General features: G+C 42.6%; 1 protein-coding gene across 1 annotated transcript in view; it reads left to right on the top strand.

Annotated features, from left to right (window-relative positions):
• ITGA4 (integrin subunit alpha 4) overlaps positions 1 to 23,110 on the top strand; it is a 1,222,769-nt gene that overhangs the window by 945,689 nt on the left and 253,970 nt on the right. Inside the window, exon 20 of the mRNA XM_044075262.1 lies at positions 22,977 to 23,053. Coding sequence (XP_043931197.1) covers positions 22,977 to 23,053 — 77 coding nt within the window. The remainder of the gene's footprint in view (positions 1 to 22,976; positions 23,054 to 23,110) is intronic.

The following is a 23,110-nucleotide window of genomic DNA, read 5'->3' as shown; positions in this document are numbered from 1 at the left end:
AGAGAAGAGATTCTGTGTATTTTTATTGGTTAAAGATTAATTAAAGAACGTAATTATTAAAGCATCACCAACTCTTAAGTTATCGTGGCACTAAATGAGTGCTTTGTGACCGTTTTATTTTATGTAACAATTCAAAATCCTGTCCATATATCACCCCTACTCTACTGTTTTCAGTAGTGTACTGGCTTTCATACTCCCTTTGCTGTAAAGTCACAACTCTGTATGTGCAGAGTCTTTATCTAGACTAGAACTCTCACTGTTGCATGCTACATTATTATGCTGATGTTGACTGTTAATTTGTTCATTCAGTTAAGTCTCCTACAAGAGCAAGAGCAAACAATGCTGCGTCAGATTTGATCGGGACAAACTTTCCTTCTAGATATAAATCTTCTGTTATAACGCCACTATTTATTGGCAATCACTGTGGTCATTCTGCTGTTTTAAGTGCTTAAGCTAAATCATTCCCAGTACTATATGGGAGGACTTTAAACATTCATGGATGAGGTTAGTTTAGAATGACCTAGCCTTTGCCATTTGCTTGCCGGTGATATCACAGATTAATTATGATGCAGCTTTCCTTAGCATACTTCTAAATATGGAGAAGAAATACTGTTCCCTGAGAAATCAAGACGGTAAAGGGTAAACATAGAATTTAAATAATTTGAAATTTAAGGCATACCTTTATAAAAGGGAAGAGTGACTGGTAGTTTCAAATGATCTAATTACTTTCTGCTTGATTGTAAATCACATTAAAATACCTATTTAGTAGGTCGATGCCTCCTTTGTTAGACACATACATCCTTGCAATACAATACAAAAGGATTTGGGGAGTAAATAATAACCTACTCAGTAGTCTGATGAACAACCATATTTAATACTTAATTATCAATGGGAAGACCCAAGCTCTCTGGTTAATAATTTTTATTCAATATTTCTTTCAGATTATTTGCTTCTGTAATGAAACAGTACCTCATCTTGTTAAAATGATAAAAAAAAAATATTTTTTTTTTGTTTTTTGACTATGGACTTGATTACCATTTTACTGAAGTCCCGCTTTCTGTGTTTAACAATTGTCTCAGAAGAATCCTTTGCCAAGGAATTTCAGACTCTAGTGTCCTCTCCCCCACATTCCTTCAGGGATGTGACACTCTCATTTCTTTTCCAGCTTTCTTCATTGCAAATACCTCCCATAAGACAGGGAGGGGGCTATTTAGAAATCTGTAAATCAGCTTTTCTCATTCCGTTCATTTTGCTCGCACAGGTCTGATCACAAAATATGTTACCTCTGAGGTTGCACAAAGTCAAAGGGTATTAGGTTATTTCTCTTTTAGTCTGTGTTGGCATGATGCCAGAGATAATATGTTTGGTGACTCAGGGTGTCATGACTAAGAAACCCTAAGGTATGACTTGTAGTTAGCAGTTGAATAAATGAGTATGTCTCCAACTTTTCTAGATTCTTTCGTTTGTTAAGAGTTACTCTATTCTTCCTGCAGAATTCTAAGCCACCTAGTAAAATCCTTGTGTTTGGACAGAGACATTTTAACCATGTTTCTGGGATAACTACAGCTTATAGTAACAGACTGAGCATTAGAGGAAAGAGACTCTATCCAGATAATCACCTGAGTATGTCTGATGCTGGGGTGAGATCTCTAGAGAGGCTACAGATAGTCATCTGGATATGTCTAAAACTGGGGGTGGCAGTTCCAAGGAGGCTTCAGATAATCATCTGGCTATGACTTTTCCTGGGATAGCAGCTCCCGGGACACTCCAGATAGTCATCTGGATATGCCTGCTGCAGGGATGGCAGTTAAAGGGAGGCTCCAAATAATCATCTGGCTATGTCAAATGCTGAGATAGCAGATCCATGGAAGCTCCAGATAATCACATGGACATGTCTGATGGTTGTGTGGCATATCTTGCATTATTTATTTATTTATTTGCATTTGTTGGTTCATGGTTGGTCCAGGTGGGTAAGAATTACCCTTTTTCAGTGGAGACCCGAGGGGAAAAGCCCCAAACAGACATACAAATACATACGAATAGAGACAAATTAACAATATTACAGAGGAAAAAATATTATGGGTACAATGGATAAGAAAAGCAAACAATGAAAGTTTGAGAATATGAGTAAGGTAGGCCAGAGGCATGCATGCAAAAGATTTATGAAAAGGTGTTCGGAGCAAGATCTCTGAATTAAGTTAAAGTAGGCAAAGAAATGATGATTTAGGTGTGGAGTTAGTAGTGTGGGAGTTTTAGGTGGGAGCATGTGAAGGACATTCCCAATTGGAGGAGAGATGGGAGAGAAGCATGGATTTGAAATTGTTGTGGTTAGATATATTACGTAGTGGTGTGGGGAGATTGTTCCATAGTTTGGCTATAGTGTGGGATAGTAGTAGTTTACCAGTTGGGTGGATGAGTTTGTGTACATGCAGGAGGTTTTGGCCTGTGGATCTCAGGGTACGGGTAGGTGTGTAGGGTGTTAGAGATTTAGCAAGAGAGGGGCATTCTGCTGGTTTAAAGATGAGTTTGTGGGCTGTTGTAAGTTGTAGGTACTTTAGGTGGTTGTGGAGTTCTAGCCAGTTTAGGGTGTGTAGGGAGTGACAGTGATGGGAAGAGTTTTTAGAATTGGTTGCAAATTTGCAGATTTTGTTGTAACAGGCCTAAAGTTTAGCACAGAGTCCAAGTTGTAGGTTGGAGAATAGGGGAGCACCATTACAGAGAGGGGAGAAGGAAGGTAGATGCAAGGGTATGATGGGAAGATGGAGTAAGGTAGTAGTTGTGTCTGTAGAGGAGGACGATTTTCTGGTGGGTTTTTTGATTGCTGAGAGGATGTGGGAGTCGAATTTTAGGTTTTCTTCGATGGTAATGCCAAGTAGTTTGGTACTAGGAATGATTTCAAGAGGGGTGTTATTGTGGCTTTTGATGGAAAATTGGACTTTGTGGAACTGGGAAGTTTTAGTGGGAGTAAATATCATTAGCTTTGTTTTGTTGGCATTTAGGGCCAAGTGATGCGATTGCATCCATGATTCAATTTTGGAGATGGTTGTTTGGGTATTAAGTAGAAGTTTGGAGGGGCAGGAGGCTTAGCAGATAATAGTGGAGTCATCTGCGTATTGGATGACTGAGGCTTCAGGGATGGAGAGGTGAAAGTTGTTAATGAATAAGTTGAAGAGCAGAGGGCCAAGTACTGATCCTTGGGGAACTCCTGTGGGTGTAGGTAAGAAAGGGAAGGTTGACTCTTTCCATTGTGCAGCCTGCTGGCACGTGCAAAGGTAGCTGGAGAACCAGTCTAGGGTTGAGGGAGATAGATGCAAGTGTGAGAGCTAGGACAGAAGGAGGGAATGGGAAATAGTGTTGAATGCCTTTGAGAGGTCAAGAAAAAGAGAAGATACGTATTTGCCGCTCTCTTGTGCTAGGTTGACTGTTTCGAGGAAGGAAATGAGGGCTGGTAATCATATGGGCATGTCTGAAGCTGTGGTGGCACATCCTCCATGGCTCCAGATAATCATATGGACATGTCTGATGGTGGGGTGGCAGTTCTTCACACTGTACATTGGTGAACTTAACAGGTTACTCAGTGGGAGTGGTTACAACCTCAGAATGAAAGCTACATTATCCAAGCCTGAAAAATGTACATATATATGAAATAAGTGAATATAATCTGGCAAATATGTATTCATCAGTAAAATGACCACCATCCAACCATCTACAAGTAGATATGTAGGGGCCTAATTTACATAGACCACACCTCCATTATGATTTGCTGCCTACATGTCTCTGCACATCTGTGCTTCAAGGTTTTAAGCTTTTTGTTTTCATAGGTTTATAGATGTTTACTAGACTAATGACCACATGGGCCTTCTTAAGTCTAGCCATGCATGCCAAATCTCTGACAACTTCTGGTACCTTTAATAAGTATAGCAGGGGCTTGGAAGATGAAACATTTACAAGAAGGGGCATGAGAGATGAACCATTTAGAGGTTGTCTGTGTGCATTAGAGTCATAGGTGCCAAACCAGGGATGAATTTCTTGTTCCCATCCAATTGTCCAAGTTACACTTGAATTAGGTTAGGGAGGACCTCAGCATCACATGGATGGGGATCCTGTTCCAGAGTCTCTGGGATACATACCTGTCTCTCCAGCAGGTCATATTTATATCACAGGCAATATTTAAGTCTTTAGAATGGGTAATTTTGGTGCTGTTTGTTTTGTGGCTATACAGGAGGCCCATCAGAGTGAGGCCCTGACAATGCCTTTTATGTCAGGCATAGATCATACCTCAAAAGCCTGTAGGAGAGACAGTTTAGAGGGATAGGGCTTTGATACAGTCTGCATAGGACATGTTACTTACACCCTACATTCTTTCAGTGAGGAATCTTTTGTGGGTGTTCCAACTGATGGATATGCCTGGTTAGGTGCATACCAGAGGAGGCATTCTATTCAATGACAGGTGTGATGAATGTTGAATACAGTGGAACAAAGACTTCCTTGGACCAATATGCCATACCTTTGTTTATAAGTTGCACAGCATAGAATGGTGTCCTCACTACTGTAGACGCATGATGGTCAAAGGCTAGGTTAATGCTTGTGTGTGTGTCCCCAAGTCCAAAAATACTGGGTCATCTCTTAGAGGTGTGCTGTCAATATGATAGTTACCAAGGTAACTGGAATGACTTCCCAAAGGATATTTTTATGCATTTCTTGGCATTTAGTTTTAGTCCATGGCTCTGTCACCAGTTAGTTGTCTGTGTCAGCCCTTCCTGGAGAACATTTGTGTTAGTAGAGGATTCTATGACTGCTCCTAATTTGCAATCATCTGCAAATTTAATCAGCCAGAGCCCACTGACAGTGGCCTTGACTTCAGAGAAGTCAATGCCATAAAGGAGAGGTCCTTGGACTAATCCCTGAGGGACTCCTGTTTTGACTGGCCTCTTTGTAGGGGTGTACCCCCCAATTCTAACTTCCTGAGTCCTGTCCGTGAGCCAGCTGACTGTTCACTGGATGAAATAAGGGATTATACTTAACTGCTTGAGTTTGTCAACAATGCCTGAGGGCGGTATTGTGTCAAATGCCTTAGCTAGGTCAAGGTAGGCAGTGTGAACAATTTTGTCCACATCCATTGCCTTGTTGTCCTTCTCAAAGAAGTCCACCAGGTTGAGTAGGCATAACCTGCCTTTGTTGAAAGCAAACTGGGTTGTGTCCAGTGCATGGAGATTTCTTATGTCAATACTGATCATTTCCATGATAATTCTTTCTATGGCTTTGCATATGAGTCTATTAAAACTTATCGGTCTGTAGTTTGCAGGGTCTGTAGATGACCAACCTTTGTGCAAAGGAATGACTGTCGGTGTTCTCTATTCATGAGGAATGAAGCCTGTTTGGAGGCTACAGTTAAAAAGCAATTCCAATGGAATTGTTTCATACTATTTAGACGCCATCCTGGATTATTGTCAGAGCCTATTAATGTACTGTTCTTGGTCTTAGAGAGAGCATTAAGGACCTCGTCCCTAGTGATAGCAGGGAGAGTTATATTTGATGGGAAGGGGAGCTGAATTTGACAGCCAATAGGCTTGCGATATCTTCTCACTCAGCATAGGTGGCTCCATTAACTATGAGCTCTGCATAAAATTGTGTATTGACTTTGAGGTTACAAGCATAGCTAAAGAATCCCTTGTGGTTGTCCTTGGCCTGGGAGGTCAAACTTACATCAAAATTAATTCTGGAAAACTTCATTTTTCCTCTGAGTTGTTTGTTTAGTTTGGTGAGCATGCTTTTATTCTGCTTTTTCCTGCACCTCCTAATTTTTGCCTTGATCTTCTTACTTCTATTATACCACCTATCGACATTGTAATTCTACCAATGTGGATTGTTTATTGAGTTACTTCTGCACTCCTTCTGTATTGGTACAGCTTCCTCTGTCCAGCTATTCGTATGGTCGCATAGTGTTTCTGTGAATAGTTTTGCATAGGCAGCAGTGTTCGCAGGGTTTATGGGTCCTTGAAATGTTAGCAGACTATCACTTAATTGTAGATAGATAGTCTTAGAGTAGATCCTGAATATTCCAGATTTTTTTTTTTTTTTTACTTCAAAGGAGATCATTTTGTTGTCTGACCTTACCAGAGAAGACATTACATTGGGGGTTGTGCTGCACTCTGCCATATGAGTGAAGACCAGATCCAGTGTATTTGCACCCCTGGTTGGTGTATTGACAGATTGGTCCAGGGAGTTTAGGTTTACAAAATCCGGGAATCGCTGTGCCTGTATGTTTGATGATGTGCATGATTTCCAGTTAATAGTGGGGTAATTAAGGTCACCCATGGATATGGTATTGGATTGGATGATGAGTGTTTCCAGCAAGTTTAAGTACATATTATGGGCTTCCTTGGTCATAGATGGGAACCTCAAGCTTGCAAAGAAGTGGTATGGGATTATGCCTAAGGTGATTTGGATGTAGAGAAGCTCAAGTGCATTGTCCTTTTTGACCAGCCTTGAGGTATATTTATTTTTTATGTAAATTGAGACACTTCTACCTTTAGTCCCCGTCTATGAAGTAGCTGGTCTAAATGTGTGGAAAGTATTATAGCCTTGCACTGCTGGTGTGCTGTCCACTGCTTTAAACCATGTTTCATTGATCACACAGACATCAGCATTCTCTAGGATGAGGAGAGCTTATAGAGTGTGCAGTTTTTTTGTTTAGACTCCTAGCATGGAACAGTAACACATTTAGATTTATTTGGTTTTGATTTGCTATGTCAGAAGTACTTTTAGTTTGGCACTGTCTAAAAAGAGCACTATGAGAGAGGACAATGATTTAGCTAATATTTGAAAGCCGCAAGGGCAAAGGTGCAGACCATCCTTGGCAAAGCAACATGGTCTGTTGACCATCTCCTTTCATGCTGATAAATATTTCACCCCCATAGAATGACACCAGAAACTAAGCCAATTATTAAAGTCAGTGATCTTCTGTTCATATTGTGGCATCGTCCTTGGAGAAGGTAAAATGCTGCTGAATGCTAGGCTCATACCAGCCTGGGACACATAATCTGAGAGCTCCATGATGTCTCTATTCATATAGTCTAGGAGGTTATGTCACAGATCTCTTACACCCACATGAACTATGACTGAGTCATACTGGTACTTTTGGTAATTTACAATTATTTACAGCTATTTACAAAACTTCAGCCTGTCATGCTAGCACAGATAACAATATCTGATGTCTACACACAAGTTATTGGGGATTACATTGTAAAAAAAGAACAAGATCACAGTGAGCTGTCTGTGGGGAGCCAGGATCCGCCTGATCATGCATGCATTTAGTTCTTTAAACCACAGCTAACAGTATGACATGATCATAATCCATGTGGGCATAAACGACCTAAGACGTACCTCACTGGACTGTATGAAGAGAGACATGATGGAGCTTTCTGAATATAGGTCCCAGGTGGGTATGAATCTAGCCTTGAGTAGCATCCTACCTTAACCAATGATGATGCCACAGTACCAGCAAAAATTATTGACTTCAACAATTGGCTTAGTTTCTGGTGTCACAACAAGGAGATCCAATATCTGTCAGCCTGGTGAAACATGATTGACAAGTCATGATGCTTTGCCAGAGATTGTTTGCACTTGTCACCACTTGGCTTCTGGATACTGGCAAAAACATTATATATCCTCATAGTGGCTTTTTTTTAGGCTGTGCTAAATTGTTAAACCTTCCAACATAACAATAATCACTCACAACTACCTTAAGGTACCACTGCTCAATGCTAGAAGTTTAAATAAAAAAAATGCACTCCCTGGAAGCACTCCACACCTTTGAGAATGCAGACATATGTGCATTCTCAGAATTATGGTTCAGAACCATAGAAAGCACCCCTGCTATTAAAGGCTACAATGCTTTTCATACACTTTAATCCCCCTCAGCTCAGGATAAAACAAAGGGGGGAGGTGTGTCAGCGTACATAAAGAACAAGTACACTGCTAGACTTGTCCAACAACATGACTCGCTTGAGCTGCTCCATGCCCAACTAACCTAAAGTGTGACTTCCTATCATATTCTTGCTTGATACAGATCCCTTAACATGAGTCTGGAAAACCACACCTCCTACATAAACCTTCTGGAATCTCTTAAATATCCAGCCTAACACCATATTTATTTGTGACTTCAACTACCCCTCCATAAACTGGGAGACTTATACGACCCATAATTCACTTGATCAGAGGTTATTGGACTTTTATCAGTGCAAACACCCTGGAGCAACTAGCTAGCTCCCCAACTACAGGTAAAAATGTCCTAGGTCTAGTACTCACAAACATGGGGGATGCTGCTTCCTCCTGGGCATTAACTCCTCCCTAGTAAGATCTGACCACAAAATGGTCTCCTTTAGTATTAAAACTAACTTAGAGCCCCCATCAAACTCCAAACCTATTAAGAACTTTGCTAAGGCCAATTACCTCAAACTAAGTGACAGCTTATTAAACTCTCAAGCCCCTCCAAATACAGATGACACTAAGGTCTCCTCTGAGCTGTACACAAAAGCAATGTAAAAGTAAAGTCATAGCTGCATAGAAGAGGCAGTACCTGTCCTAGTCAAACCTATGATTACTGGCAAAAATAAACCACCCTGGTGAACCCCTAACATAAATAGGCTATTCAACAGAAGGAAAAAATCCTCTCCAAAACCAAGAAAGAACAGACAAAATAGGGCAATAAGACACTCAACCATGTAAACAAACAAATCAGAGAGCTGGTCAAATCTGCCAAAGCAAGCTATGAGGCAAAGATAGCCTCCCAGGTGAAAAATAAACATAAGCTATTTTTTAATTAATGTTCATAACCTCAGGGGAAATACTCATCGATGTGCTGAGTTAATCCTGAATGGCAACACTTACACCCAGCCTGAAACTATAGCAAACCTGCTAGCTGACACGTTTGGTTCAAACTTCTCTTCTTCATCACCTCCTATCACACCCACGAAAATACTGGCAGCCATTCCCCTTCTGGTCATTACAAGGGGAAACAGGTCTTTACTGTACTTGCTGAAGCCAAAAACACAGCCTCCATGGGTCCCAACAACATTCCAGGATGCTTCTTAAGTAGCTTAAAACAGAATCTATCAGAGCCATTAGAAACTTTCTTTAACCACAGCCTCTGGAAGAGCTTTGTCCCAGAGGAGTGGAGGACTGCAAAAGTCATCCCTCTGCACAAGGGGGACCCATCAACTGACCATGGGTACTACAGACCCATAAGCCCTGACCCATCTTATCTGCAAGGCCTTGGAGAGAATTATCATGGACCGGATCAATAATGGCATAGGATCTCTTGAAAAACTTGGCCTGACCCAATTTGGCTTTGTCGAAGGGAGGTCTTGCCTGCTTAATCTGGTGAACTTCTTCAAGAAAGTCACCAGGGCCATAGATGAGGTTAAAACAGTACTCACCATTTATCTAGACCTGGCCAAAGCTTTTGACACAATTCCCCATTCAGGGATCATAGATAAACTTACTGAGTTAGACATAAACCCCTAGATCATCAGATGGATAGCCAACTGGGTCACTGACAGGGCACATGTTGTCCAGATAGGTGAATCTGGTAAGAAACCTGTTACTAGTGGTGTCCCACGGGGCTTAGTGTTGGGACCCCTCCTGTTTGGTATATACTTCTCTGTAGTGAAGGCCAATGTTGGGAGCCTCTGCCTCACCAAGTTTGCTGATGACTGTAAGCTGGGAGCAGTCATTGCATCCCCAAATTATGTTGACATCCTACAAACAGGCTTAAAGTGACAAACGACTTGTGCCAAAACTATAGTCTGAGACTAAATCCCAAAAAAATGCATAATCATAGCTTTCAGTAAGTCAGATATCCCTGCAAATTATAATCTTGATGGCACACCCCTAAAATTAGACCTAGTGGCAATGGAGCTAAGACCACAGATAGGTAGTAACCTAAACTTTGACCATCAGGTAACTACAATAGTGAAATAATCATTCTGTGTGGCTCAACTTATAAGTAAAGGTATGGCATCAAGATCAAAGGAAGTTATAGTGCCATTGTACTCCGCTCTCATCAGGCCCTATATCAAGTACAGTGCTCCTTTCTGCATGTTCCTAACCAGAAAGTTATACCAAATGGAAAGGCCACAGAGGTTTCTCACTAAAAAAATGTAAAGAGTAAGACACATTTATCATGCAGATTAACTAAAGGGCTTATCCCTTTCCTCTATCTCATATCATTTATTCAGAGGGGCATTATGCCTGACAGACAAGGCATTCTCCGATCCAGCCATGATGAAAATGTTACTTATTTGGAAGACAAAATATGCAAAGCTTATGCATTCCATGGACCGGAACCTTATTTGTGACTCTAACAGAACTTGCTGGAGAGATAGATTCATATCCCAAAGGCTACCTTGTCTATGGAATAAACTTCCCATCTTTGTAAAGCAAAGCCTGTCCCTAACTCTCTTCAAAACGAATGGGGAACCATAAATTCACTCCTGAGGTACTGGCCATGTCCCTTATGGGCAGAGGCAGTATGTAAAATGTCTCAGTGCTCCAACACCCAAAGACTCACTACCCTGATACTACCCCATCCCATATCTGGGCAATTGAGGTAAAAGGTTGTCATAGCCTGTGTATTATTGGCTTGGCTTATAAAGGCTCTTGTGCCGTTAACCTAGTAATCAGTTAGGAACCTATGAACCTAGGGAATAACATCTTGGATTTTATCCTAACTAATCTGGGAGCATCTTGTACCATTCTTTGCATATCATCATTACTTACTAGATCTAATCACAAAGCAGTCTCCAAAATAAAGCTGAAACCAAAGACCCCCTCCACCCAAGGTACCTTGATTTAAGACAAACTACCTACTCCTAAGTGATACATTGGCAAGCTTCAAATCCCCACCAAAGCCAAGTAACTCCACTGAATAAACAGAAACATACACCATGGCAATATACCAGCATATAAACAGCTGCACAGATGCAGCTATACCCCATAGGATCAAGTGCAGAACAAACCCCTGACACAAACCCACATGATGGAACAATAATATTAATATGCTTTATAATAAAAGGAAAATAATTTTGACCAAAGTTAAGAAGAGTAATTTCCAGAATGTTAGTGCCCATGTCACTGAAATAAACAAACAGCTCAGGAGCTTAATAAAATCCACCAGAGCCGTTTGAGGCTAAAATAAGTACCCAAGGCAAAGACAGTCACAAGGCAGTTTTTAGTTATGTTCTTCATCTCAAAAGCACAATGCAGCAATGCACTGAGCTGATTATGAACAATTTTACTTACACTCACGCTGAATATATAGCAAACCTACTGGTCCATAAATTTAACTCTTAGTTTACCTCATTCTCCCCTCCTTCTGTTCCTCATTATGTACCTGAAACTGGCCAACTTCCAGCTAGCACACAAGACCAAGCTGTAAAAGAGCTATCAAAAGCTAAAAATATTGCATCGATGGGTCCTGATGATATTCCTGGATGTTTCTTAATTAGCATGCAGCATGATTTAGCCACACCCCTAGCTACATTGTTCAGTTTCAGCCTCCATACAGGTTTTGTACCAAGTGACTAGAGAGCAGCTTCAGTCATTCAATCATTCCTTTGCATAAGGGTATGCCTTCCACAGACCCAGGTGATAACAGACAATAAGTGTGACCAACCTCATATGCAAAGCCATGGAAAGACTTATTATGGAACTAATTAGTCAAGAAACCGAGACCCTCCAGACATTGGACTTGCCTCAGTTTGGATTTGTCATGGGCAGGTCATGCTTACTTAACCTGTTGGATTTTTTTGGAAAGGACATCAAAGCAATGAATGAAGGAAAAATGGTACACACCACATAGCTTGACCTGGCCAAAGCCTTTGACAAAATTCCCTGCTCAGGCATAATAGAAAAGCTAAATAAACTGGGAAGAAACCCCTATGTCACCTGCTAGATTACCAACTGGTTTGCAGATAGGACACAGTTAATCAAACTAGGAGAAGTAACCTCCACAAAGAGACCAATCATTTGCAGAGTCCCCAGGTTTCTGTGCTGGGTCCACCCATGAGTGGCACCTTCATTTATGAAGTAAAAGTTAATATAAAAGCACTCTGTCTGACTAAGTTTGCTGCTGACTGCAAGCTAGGAGCAGTCATCGAATCCCTGTATGACTTTGCTGTCTTGTAGGAATGTTTGCCCCAAATAACTGGTGCCAAAATCATGAACTGAAATTAAATGCCAAAAATACATTATTCTAGCCTTAAGACATCATCTATCCCAGGGAAGTACTGCATTGAGTTTACCCTTAACGGTTGACTCAGTTGTTCAGGACTTGGGAACGTATGTGGACAGTGGCCTAACTTTGGACCAACATGTGCCTATAGTTGTTAAGAAAGTCCTTCTATATTGCACAGCTTATAAACAATGGGATTGTGCCTAGCTCTAGCAATGTCATTGCCCCCCTTTACTCAGCCCTCATTTGGCCAGTGATTGAATACAATGCCTCCCTTAACATGTATCTGTCCTGACAGATGCAGCAACTGGAATGCACCCAGACATACCCTAATAAAGGATACAAGCCCTAAATAACATGGATCGACTCAAAGCCCTGTGACTATACTCAGTATCCTACAGATTGCTAAGAGATGACCTGTATTTTGCATACAAGGCATTCTTTGACTCATTACTGATGGATTTAGTGCACATCAGCAAGTCAAGTAGCATCAGAAATACTTGGTCTAGGGATCTAAACCTCTTCTGCAACATCAGCGGAACAGTTTGGAGGGACAGGTATATCTTGCAGAAGATACCACTGCTCTGGAATAGACTCCCCATCGACATAAAACAGAGTTCATCCCTGCCCATATTCCAGTACAATTTAGATCTATGGATGGGAATTAGAAATATTACCACAGATTACCACCATACTACTAATGGACAAAGGCAAGTCCTAAATGGTTTATCTCATGCATAGGTTCCTTTAAATTATCGGGTCTATATCAGAACATTGAATGTTCTAAATAGTGACCGCTCACATGAGCGAAAATGCAGGACGTTGAAATCATTACAGCCCCCCACACCCCTTGCTAAATATATATTCCAACTCCGAGATTGCACTACAGTGAGGAAAGAATAAATATTCCGATCTTCACTGCACTGTGATAAAAAAAAAAAAACTTTGAGGTACTGCATTTTCACTCATGTGAATGCTTGCTATTTAGGACATTTGATGTTCTAATTTAACCCAAATTATCTATGGGATGATTACAGTTATTCTCATTAGGGGTAATATGTAATTATTGACCATGGGATAGGTCAGTCCAATCTGTAACCAAAAGGGATAGAGTATTTTGAGCACAGAAAGGCTTAAAATGGCCAGAAAGGCAGCTAGCCTAGTGCTTACCTATAAAAAAAAAGTCTTTCAGCTTTTCCTGGTTAGGGGTCACCACAGCGGAACTCCCTTCCGCTAATGATTGGCAGTGTATTTTTACAGTGCCGAGTTGCCAGCCCGGCACCCAACTTTCAAAGAAGGCACACCCATTCATGCACGCACCTATCTGCATATCTTTAACATCACTCAACCACAGGGAGGACAATAACCTATGAAACTATTAAATGGGGTTAGAGATGGACTCTGCTTCACATGGATGGGGATCCTGTTCCAGAGCATAGGATATTCTGAGACACATATCTGTCTTGCCAACATGCCTTATGTGACAAGCAAAATCTAAGTTTTTGGATCTAGTGGTTCTGATGTTATTAATTTTGCAGATGTGCGAAAGGTCCATCAGTGCTAGATCTCAGAAGATGCCTTGTATGCCAAGCATAGATAGCCTCTTGGGAACCTGTAGGAGACTGAGTATACATATAGGGCTTTTTGGTGACTCATATAGGATAATATGCATATACCCTGGATTCTCCTTATAAGGAACATTTGTGGGCATTCCAGTGGTTTGTATATGTCTCATCGAGTACATGTCAAAGTGGGCAATATACTCAGTGAGGGGTCTTATAAGGGGCAAGTAAAGTGGCATTATGACTTCCTTGGACCAGTATGCCATGTTCTTCCTTATAAGCTGGGCAACATAGCATGATTTTCTTGCTGTCTTGGCCAGATGTTGGTCAAAGGCCAGATTTCTTTCTACATATGTTCTGAGATACCTAACTACTAGGCTAACTCGTATTAGTGTCTTATGGATTGAGTAATTCGCTTGGGTTGCAGCTTTTCCAAAAAGCACTATAATGCATTTCTTGGCATTGAGTTTTAATCCATGACTTTGACACCAGTAATCTGTCTGTGTTACATCCTGTTGTAAGACATTTGTGTCATGGGGGAAATTTACGATAGCTCCCAATTTGCAGTCATCTATGAGCTTGGCCAGCCAAAGGCTCTTTACATTAACCTTTTCCTCTGAGAAGTAGATGCCAAATAGGAGTGACCCTAGCATGGAGCCTGAAGTACCCCACTGGTGACCTGTCTGTAAGTGGAAGGTCATCTTGCCAGTCCTCTGATTTTCTGAGTCCTGCCTGTGAGTCAGGTGGCAATCCAGAGAGTTATGTAGGGGTTTCTACCCAGCTCAGTGAGTTTGTCAACTTTACCCCAGTGGGGTATTGTTTCAAACACATTAACCAAGTTCCGGTCAGCAGTGTGCACCATTTTCTCCTCATTCATTGTCTTGGTGACCTTTTCAAAAAAGTCCACCTGGTTTAGTAGGCCTGACCTTCCTCTACCAAAGCCAAACTAGGTTGGGACCAGTGTCTCAGGATCACCTATGTTTTTGCTGATCATTTACAAGATAATTCATTCCATTGTTTTGTTCATAGTTTCATACATTCATAGGTGTTTACTAGGCTAAAGACTACATGGGCCTTTTTAAGCCTAGCCATGCATCCCAAATCTCTGACAAGTTCTGTTTCCCTTAATAAGTGAAAGCAGGAGTTTGGGAGATGAAACATATTAGACTAGTTAGACTAATAGGTCTGCAGATGTTCTTCATGTTTCAATGTTGCAGTCTTCACCTGTGGGTTATCCCTGCTGTGGTAGCCCTCGGCCATCCCAAATACCAGAGTCAATGTTTTTGTGCACCTGCTGCTGTCACAGTAAGTCTGATGTCAGGTCATCAGTACTATAAACCAAGGCAGCCAATGTCATTTCATCAGTCTTTCTTGCCGTGGGGCCCGTAGCAGAAGCAGTTCACACGAGTGCCGGTCAGTCGCTACCAGAAGTCGAATTTCAGCTGAAAACATCTAAAGCTAAGTACCCTGTTGGGGATCCTTTTTTCTCACTCTAACCGATGTCTGAAAAAGTTAATAATTGTATTGCCTGTGGAAAGTAGATCCCACACCAAGACTTTCATTCTTACTGCATCACTTGTTTAGGCCCAGACCATGATGTCACTCGTTACCTGTTCAGTGCCTTATTTAATGCGAGAACCATTCACCATAGAGCTCTTTTTGTAGACAATTATTTTCATATTCCGTCTTCGAATTCTGATATGGCATCCATCAGCCAGCCTTCTGCCCACATTCTGCAAAAACGTAAAGATAGAGACAGGCCACACAAGGCTAAGCCTTCCGACAATGCTACCACTAAGCAAGTCATTAGTTCTCTGGAATTCAGTGTGGTGCTTTCAAAGCCTCTGATGCTCAACTCGCTTTCTATGCAGGCCTCTGCCGAGACCCTTTCAGAGTCCGGTATGCCTCAGAAGTCCACTTCATCTTCCGAGCCTTTGGCTGTCTCTCCCTTGTTTGGGTCCAGAGCTGCAATGCAGGCACCAGCTTCCGAGGAGGCCATTCGCACTACCAATTCTAGACAAAAAACAATGTATACTCTTCCGACTACCGTTCCTCAGAGACTGATAAATTATCTTAGGCCTTGAAGCCAGGCCACTCCTAGGAAGTCTGCTTCTAGCCACCATCTTGCTACTGCTCCCTCACCCCAAGCTCAAATGTTTAAAATGACGGAGGATCTCATCTCTGTTATCTGAGGTACTCAAGCCCCCACTCTTAAAAGGAAAAGGGTTCCTTCTCCAGAAATTATGACAGACCAGGAGTCTGAGGATTCGGATTATTCTGCCTTTGAAGAGGAACAACAGCCCTTAACTCTCTGAGGATTCAGATGCAGAGGTATCCATCCCCTCTGCCTCCCCTCCAGAGGACATCTTCTTCGGGGAAACCTTTCACTCCCTCAGGGAGCATTTTCAGTGGGAATCTCAGGATGGCCCACAGTCAAATAAATGACTTAGAGAGTTTCTGGACCTGCCCCAGCACAGAACCCTGGCAATCCCACCTATTCTGGAAGTGGTGGATGATGTTTTCCTTGACTCCAGTTTAGCCCCTGATGCCCTGCTTCCTGCCCCAGCTAAACTTGACAAGTACTACAGAGTACTGGATTCTCACAAATACCTGTACAGAAACCCTGCTGCAGACCCTGAGGTCATTACACAGGGACCCAAAGGAGCTAAGACTAGTTCTGCCAAGAATCGACTTCTTTCTGACAAAGACTCCAGAGCTCTGGACAGATGGGGTAAGAAAGTATGCACCTCTGCAACCTTAGCTATCAGAGCACTCAATTGTCAGTTCCATATGTTAAAATATCAACAACACACTTTGGAACAATTAAAATAGAAGGTTGCTACCTCCCCTGATGGTGCCAACTCAAAACAGCTGGCAGAATTACTACACTCTGCTTATCAAGTGGCCAGGCACTCATTACAATGTGGATATGATGCCCTAGAAGTCTCCAACAGGGCAGCAGTGACAGGATCTGTTATTAGAAGGCATGCACGGCTAAAGGAACAACTTCTCCCTGATCATGTTAAGTCTAAACTTATTGATGCACCCCTAGATAAGGAAGCCTATCTGGGGAAAAAAAGCAGAAGAGGTGCTTAAAAAGACGGAAGACAAAGCAAAATCTATGCAAACAGTAAAATATTTCTTTCATGTTCAGCCACCCAGATTCTGCAGGAACTTCCCCGTAGGACAGGAAATCCACGCTCCCATCCCAGGGCCAGCAAAGAAGCAAACAATGGACCACTGCAGCCTCCAAGGCAGGAAGATCTAAGCCAAGCTTCTATGGTAAGCACTCACAATGGCTCTCCCTCGCCCTCTGCCCTCCTTTCACTCACCTAAAAATAAGAGGAAGGCTCACCCTCTTCAAGGACAATTGGGTTTCTAAACCAAGGACCAATGGGTATTAAAAATCATTTCTCAGGGATACAGATTTTCCTTCAGTGAACTCCCAATTTCAAGAGGGTTCCCAGATCTCACCCCAAACCAGTGGGCAGAGGCATTAAAATAGGTAAAAACCCTAATATCCCATGGGGCAGTAGAACCTGTCCCTCCGGATCAAACAGGAAAAGGTTTTTATTCCAGTCTATTCCTTGTTCCCAGAAAAGAGGCCACTTGGCACCCCATCCTGGATCTATCCAAACTGAACACCTCCTTGGCGGTCCCCATATTCAAAATTCTAACCTCGCAGCAGCTCCTGCCCATGCTCACTCAAAATGCCTGGCTGGTGACACTAGACCTAAAAGATACCTACCTCCACATCCCCATCAGGGAGTCATGCAGAAAATTCCTGTGCTTCAGAGCAGGCAGTCAGCCCGTTCAGTTCTCTGCATTGCCCTTTGGCTTATATATTGCTCCCAGGGTATTCACCAAATGCTTGGCCCTAGCTGTAGAATTCTGCAAACAGAGAAATATACAGATTTACCCTTACCTGGATGACTGCGTCATTCAGGTGAACAGCAAAGAAAAGTTGCTCCAGGACCATCTCTTTGTCAGAAAATTCCTAACTTCCCTAGGGTTCACCATCAACGAGAAAAAAATCAAAGCAAAACCCCACCAGAAAAATTGTTTTCCTGGGAGCTGTGCTAGACACAGCAACCCTAATGGCCTTCCTATACCCAGAAAAGCAGAGTTTCATGCCTCTCTACTTCACCCAGCTAGCTTCAATAGTCACCTCACTGCGGGGAAGTTCCTGCAAGCCCTGAGATACATGGCATCTTGCATCCTCCTCATCCCCCTCACCAGGCTTCACATGAGAAAGATTCAGTGGTACTTAAAGAACCTTTGGTGTCAGCACTCTCATTCCATAGAGACCACCCTCCCACTGATCCCTTGCATAATGGATGAATTTCTCTGGTGGGCAGAGGCCTATGCCATGAATAAGGGTCTTCCCTTCATCCTCCACCCTTCTGGCTAGACAACCACCACCAATGCCTCAGACATAGCTTGGGGCACTCACCTAGCAGGCAGGTGTACCCAAGACCTTTGGAATGCCCAGCAACTCCACTTGCACATCAACCAGAAAGAAATGTTGGCAGTGCAAAATTCTCTGGCTTCCTTCCCACCCCATCTCAGGCCAGGGGTCCTTCTTATAAAAACAGACAACACCACAGTAATGTGGTACATCAACAAGCGGGGGGGGGGGGCACCCAGTCTTACCTCCTGTGCAGGTTAGCCATGAGTCTGTGGTTTACGGCCACCTCCATGGGGCTACACCTAATTACTCAGTACTTACCAGGGATCAACAATGCACTGGCAGACCACCATAGCAGAAACTTACTGGACCCCCATGAATGGCAGCACCACAGAGAAATCTTTCTGCAAATCACCCAAGAGGTGGACATTTCATCCATGGCCAATCTGGAGTGATGGACCTCTTTGCCTTGCACCTCCATTACTAGCTGCACAAGTTTTGCACCAGGGAGTATAACCTCCTAGCATCCCTCTTGTGTACACATACCCTCCTCTGCCCCTTCTTCCCAAGGTTCAAATAAGAGATGAGAAACCAAAGGCCATCCTCATTGCTCCAAATTGGCCCAGACAAAACTGGTGCCCCTTACTACACAGTCTGACCTTACAGCCCCCCCCCCCAAGCTGCTTCCCATAAGGTCAGACCTCTTGACCCAGGAGAGGGGGAAGGTACTGCACCCAGACCTACAGACTCTCAAACTATCAGCATGGCTCATGCACTAAAAAATAACAAGAAGTCACTGTTAAGCAAACTTGTCCTGGACATCATCACAGAGGCCAGAAGGCCCAGGACAAGAAAATGTTATGCAGGAAAATGGAAAATATTCTGCTCCTGGAAGCAAGCAAAAGGGGCCAGTACGTTGCAAACTTCTATCCCCCTCATCCTGGATTACTTACCAGAGTTGCTCAATAGTGGCCTCTCCTTCTCCTCTGTTAAAATCCATGCCTCGGCCATCTCTGCCAGTTATGATTCAGACCCTCCCCTGTTCTCTCATCCACTGGTTAAGCAATTCCTCACAGGGGCTTCTAATATCAGGCCTCCCAGAAGACCTCTTACTCCACCCTGGGACCTGAATTATGTGTTAGAGAAACTAACCTTACCTCCTTTCGAACCTGCCACTTCAACAGAATTGAAATACCTCTCCTGGAATACTGCCTTCCTACTAGCTATCACATCTGCCAGAAGGATCTCAGAACTTCAAGCTCTCATGGCTTCATAATTTTCCATGCTGACAGAGTTTTCCTGAGGACTAATCTCTCCTTTATGCCCAAGGTGGTATCTGATGTGACCCTTAACCAGGCCATACACCTACCCATTTTCTTTCTCAACTTCTAAAACAAAGGAGAAAGAATTCTACACTCACTAGATGTGCACAGATACTCAGATAATATCTGGACTGTACTAAGTCATTCAGAAAAACTGACCAGCTTCTCGTAAGCTTTGCCCCAGGGGCAGAGGGCAAGCTCATATCCAAACAAACAATTTCCAAATGTATTTCACACTGTATCCATTTCTGCTACAGACTACATGGGAAACTCATCCCTAGGTCAATCCGTACCCACTCCACTAGGGAAACCTCCACTTCCACTGCCTTCCTCAGAGGACTACCTACCAGGAACATATTGGAAGTGGCCCCTTGGACCTCTGTCCATACCTTTACAAAGAATTACCACCTACCTCTCTTTTTTCAAAGTCTAGGACAGGGATTGCCTCTGCAATTCTGCAGGGTCTCCTGACTCATACCTAGGAATCTATCTTTCCTTCCTCCCTTTACCTCAGCTTTGGGAATCCTCCCACAGGTGATGACTGCAACAGTGAAACATGAAGAACATAGTACAGCTGTGTACACTTACCATAAATGTAGATGTTTGAGTATATTCACTGTTGCAGTCTTGGTTTCCCTCCCCCCGCCCCCTTTTCTCATCTTCCCCTAGGGGGACACAAGGTTTCCAGGGTAGGTCTTAGCCACCAGGACCACTTCTCTCTTTTCCCTTGTGCTTCTGATGGGTTAGGGCAAGAAAAACTGATGTAATGTTGTCGGCTGCCTTACTTTATAATATTGACAACCTGATGTCAGACTACAGGCGACAGCAGCCGGCACAAGAAAACATTGAGTCTGGTATTCTGGCCGGCTGAGGGCTACCACAACAGGGATAACCCACAGGTGATGACTGCAACATAGAATACACTCAAACATCTGCATTTATGGTAAGTGTACACAACTGTACTTTTCTGTGGTCATTGATTGTACACCCTTCTGAAGTGGGTTAATCATTCCAATTCTCTGTTCTTGTGGTATGAAGCCTGTTTTAAAGCTATAGGTGCAAAGTGACTCAAGTGGTCCTGATATGTCATGTTTCAAGCTATTAGGAGGTATCCCAGGATATTGTTGGGGCCCAGTTCAGGGTGTGTTTTTGGCTTTTGCGAGCACTGCAAGGACTTATTCCCTGTTAATAGTTGGGGGAGGGTTATGCTAGTACATATTTCATGGGAGGAGGCAGGGGGGAGTGTGAGGTGTAGCTTGAGCTGAACCTGTCAGCTAGCAAATTTCGCTCTGCTTAGTGAAGGTGGCAACATTTATCACCGGTCTGGCACATTAATTTGTGCTGCCTTTGAGGTTTTGGCCATAGCTCTAGAAAGCATTATGGTTGTCTTTAGCATGTGAGGCTATCTTAACCTTGTAATTGTCCTTGATGGACTTAATTAGTCCTCTTAGTTCTCTGTTAAGATTAATTGGAGAACTCCTATCAGTATGGGAGTTGGTTTTTCTGATTTAGCCATGACTTTTTTCCTTTCTTTATGTACAGTATTAAGGTTAGGATTCCACCAGTGTGGTTTGGTTTTAGAGGTTGTTTTGGGATTATTTTTAGTAGGTATAGCAGCCTCTATACAGCCATTTAAGTGGTTGTACAGGGTCTGTGGGAACAATTCTGCATAGGTTGTTGTGAACATGAGGTTGGAATGGACATTGAATTTTTAAGTAATCGCTAAATAAAATGTAATTTGCTTTGGAATAGTTACTGTTACAGGGTTTGCTCGGGTTACCAATTTGATTTTTATTTCAAAGGAGAGAACTTTGTGGTCCAACCTGACCATGAGGATGTGGCACTGTGAGGGGAGGATTGGGGGGGGGGGGTGCAGCACTCTCTCATATTTTTCTAGCATGTGTGAACCACTGGTGGGTGTGCACACTATGAGATCAAAGGTATTGTTGTTAATAAAGTCCAGGAATTGTTGTGACTGTGATTATGAGGAAGTGTATGTTTCCCAGTCCATAGAATGATAAAGACTCCATGAACAGGGTGTTTGATTTAATAGTGAGTGCTTCCAGCAGGGCTAGGTATGAGCTATGGGATTCTAGAGATGTAGAGAGTGACCAGTAGCATGCTAGGATATAGTATGAGACTTTGTCTGTGGCGATCTGCACATGGATAAATTCTATGGCATCATCCTGTTTAACCAACCTAGAGTTATGCTTGTAGCTAATATAGACTAAGACATCTCCACCTTTTGTTCTGTGCTGCTGATCGTCTAAATGCATGGAAAGCACTGTAGTCTTGCACTACTGGGCCATGTAGCAGGGAAACACATGGAAGGGGGTATACTAAAGGGTATGTCATAGCAGAAAAATCACCACCACCCCTCCTCCCCCTCACCAGGATGCCCTTAGGTTTCAAATTGGCCCCAGTCTTGAAGTGGAGATTGTTTGGGGCAGGAATAGAGTTTGTTACACCTGACAGTTGATGCAGGGACTAGGATAGCAGGCAGGACAGACTCAAAAATCTCCAACTATTCTCTGTCTCATATCGTCTCCTTAGAGGCGATCTCTGTTTGACTTACAAAGCCATATCTGACCCAGTTCTGTTAGAAATGATACATCTAAAGAAATCTCAATCCCTCAGTATCACACGCTCCAGAGACCTCAACCTCATTAACACAATCAACAGAATGTGCTGGAGGAACAGGTTCATAACCCAGAGACTGCTCATGCTATGGAATAGGCTTCCCATACATGTCAAACAGAGCACCTCATTGGCCCGCTTCAACAGAAATGATGAGTGGATGGGAAATAGAAAATTCAGCCCGGGGATCACTCCAGTGGCTCTACTCGACAGAGGCACTGTGAACTAAGGTCGGGTGGCATGATGCCAGGGTAATCTTATGGGCTAGGCTTGTAAAGGCTCCAGGGACAGTAGCCTAGTACACACCTATGAACCTATAAGAATGAAGCAGTAGGGGAATGACAACATAGTTCTTTTTTGGGGAAAATATTGACATAAATCTGCCATATGTGATGAATGTCTTTAGTGACAGCAACTGACTTCTTCATACTTTGATGTACGGACAAACATTTTGGAGTCAATATCAATAATATGTATTTGTTCACATGTGTATTCGTATGTGTGTGTGTGTGTGTAGTATATAAGGTGCACCACACACAGACACACACACACACACACACACACACACACACACACACACACACACACACTTTCAGACATTCTTCCCGCCCATACTCACATAGACACACACATACACACACACACACACACACACACACACACACACACACACACACACACACACACACACACACACACACACACACACACACACACACTTAGAATGTAACACTGTTTTTACTTTAAGAACTGTACACATCCTGTATGGCAAGTGAGACTGCACTTAACCGTTTCTTTTTGTGTATTTTTAGACTGATATTAGCTTCCTTCTGGATACCAGCAAGCTTATCCGAGCAGAAAATTTTGACATCTTAATTAATGCAACCTGGTAATTTCTTTTTCTTTGTAAAAATATTATACTGATTAAATCTATTTCTAGGGCAGT

This window comes from Protopterus annectens, chromosome 6.part0 (genome assembly GCF_019279795.1).
Source record: "Protopterus annectens isolate FY-2018-M chromosome 6.part0, PAN1.0, whole genome shotgun sequence".
Lineage (NCBI taxonomy): Eukaryota > Metazoa > Chordata > Ceratodontiformes > Protopteridae > Protopterus > Protopterus annectens.
The sequence above is the reverse complement of the archived record's forward strand: the minus strand, read 5'-3'. Positions and strand labels throughout refer to the sequence as shown.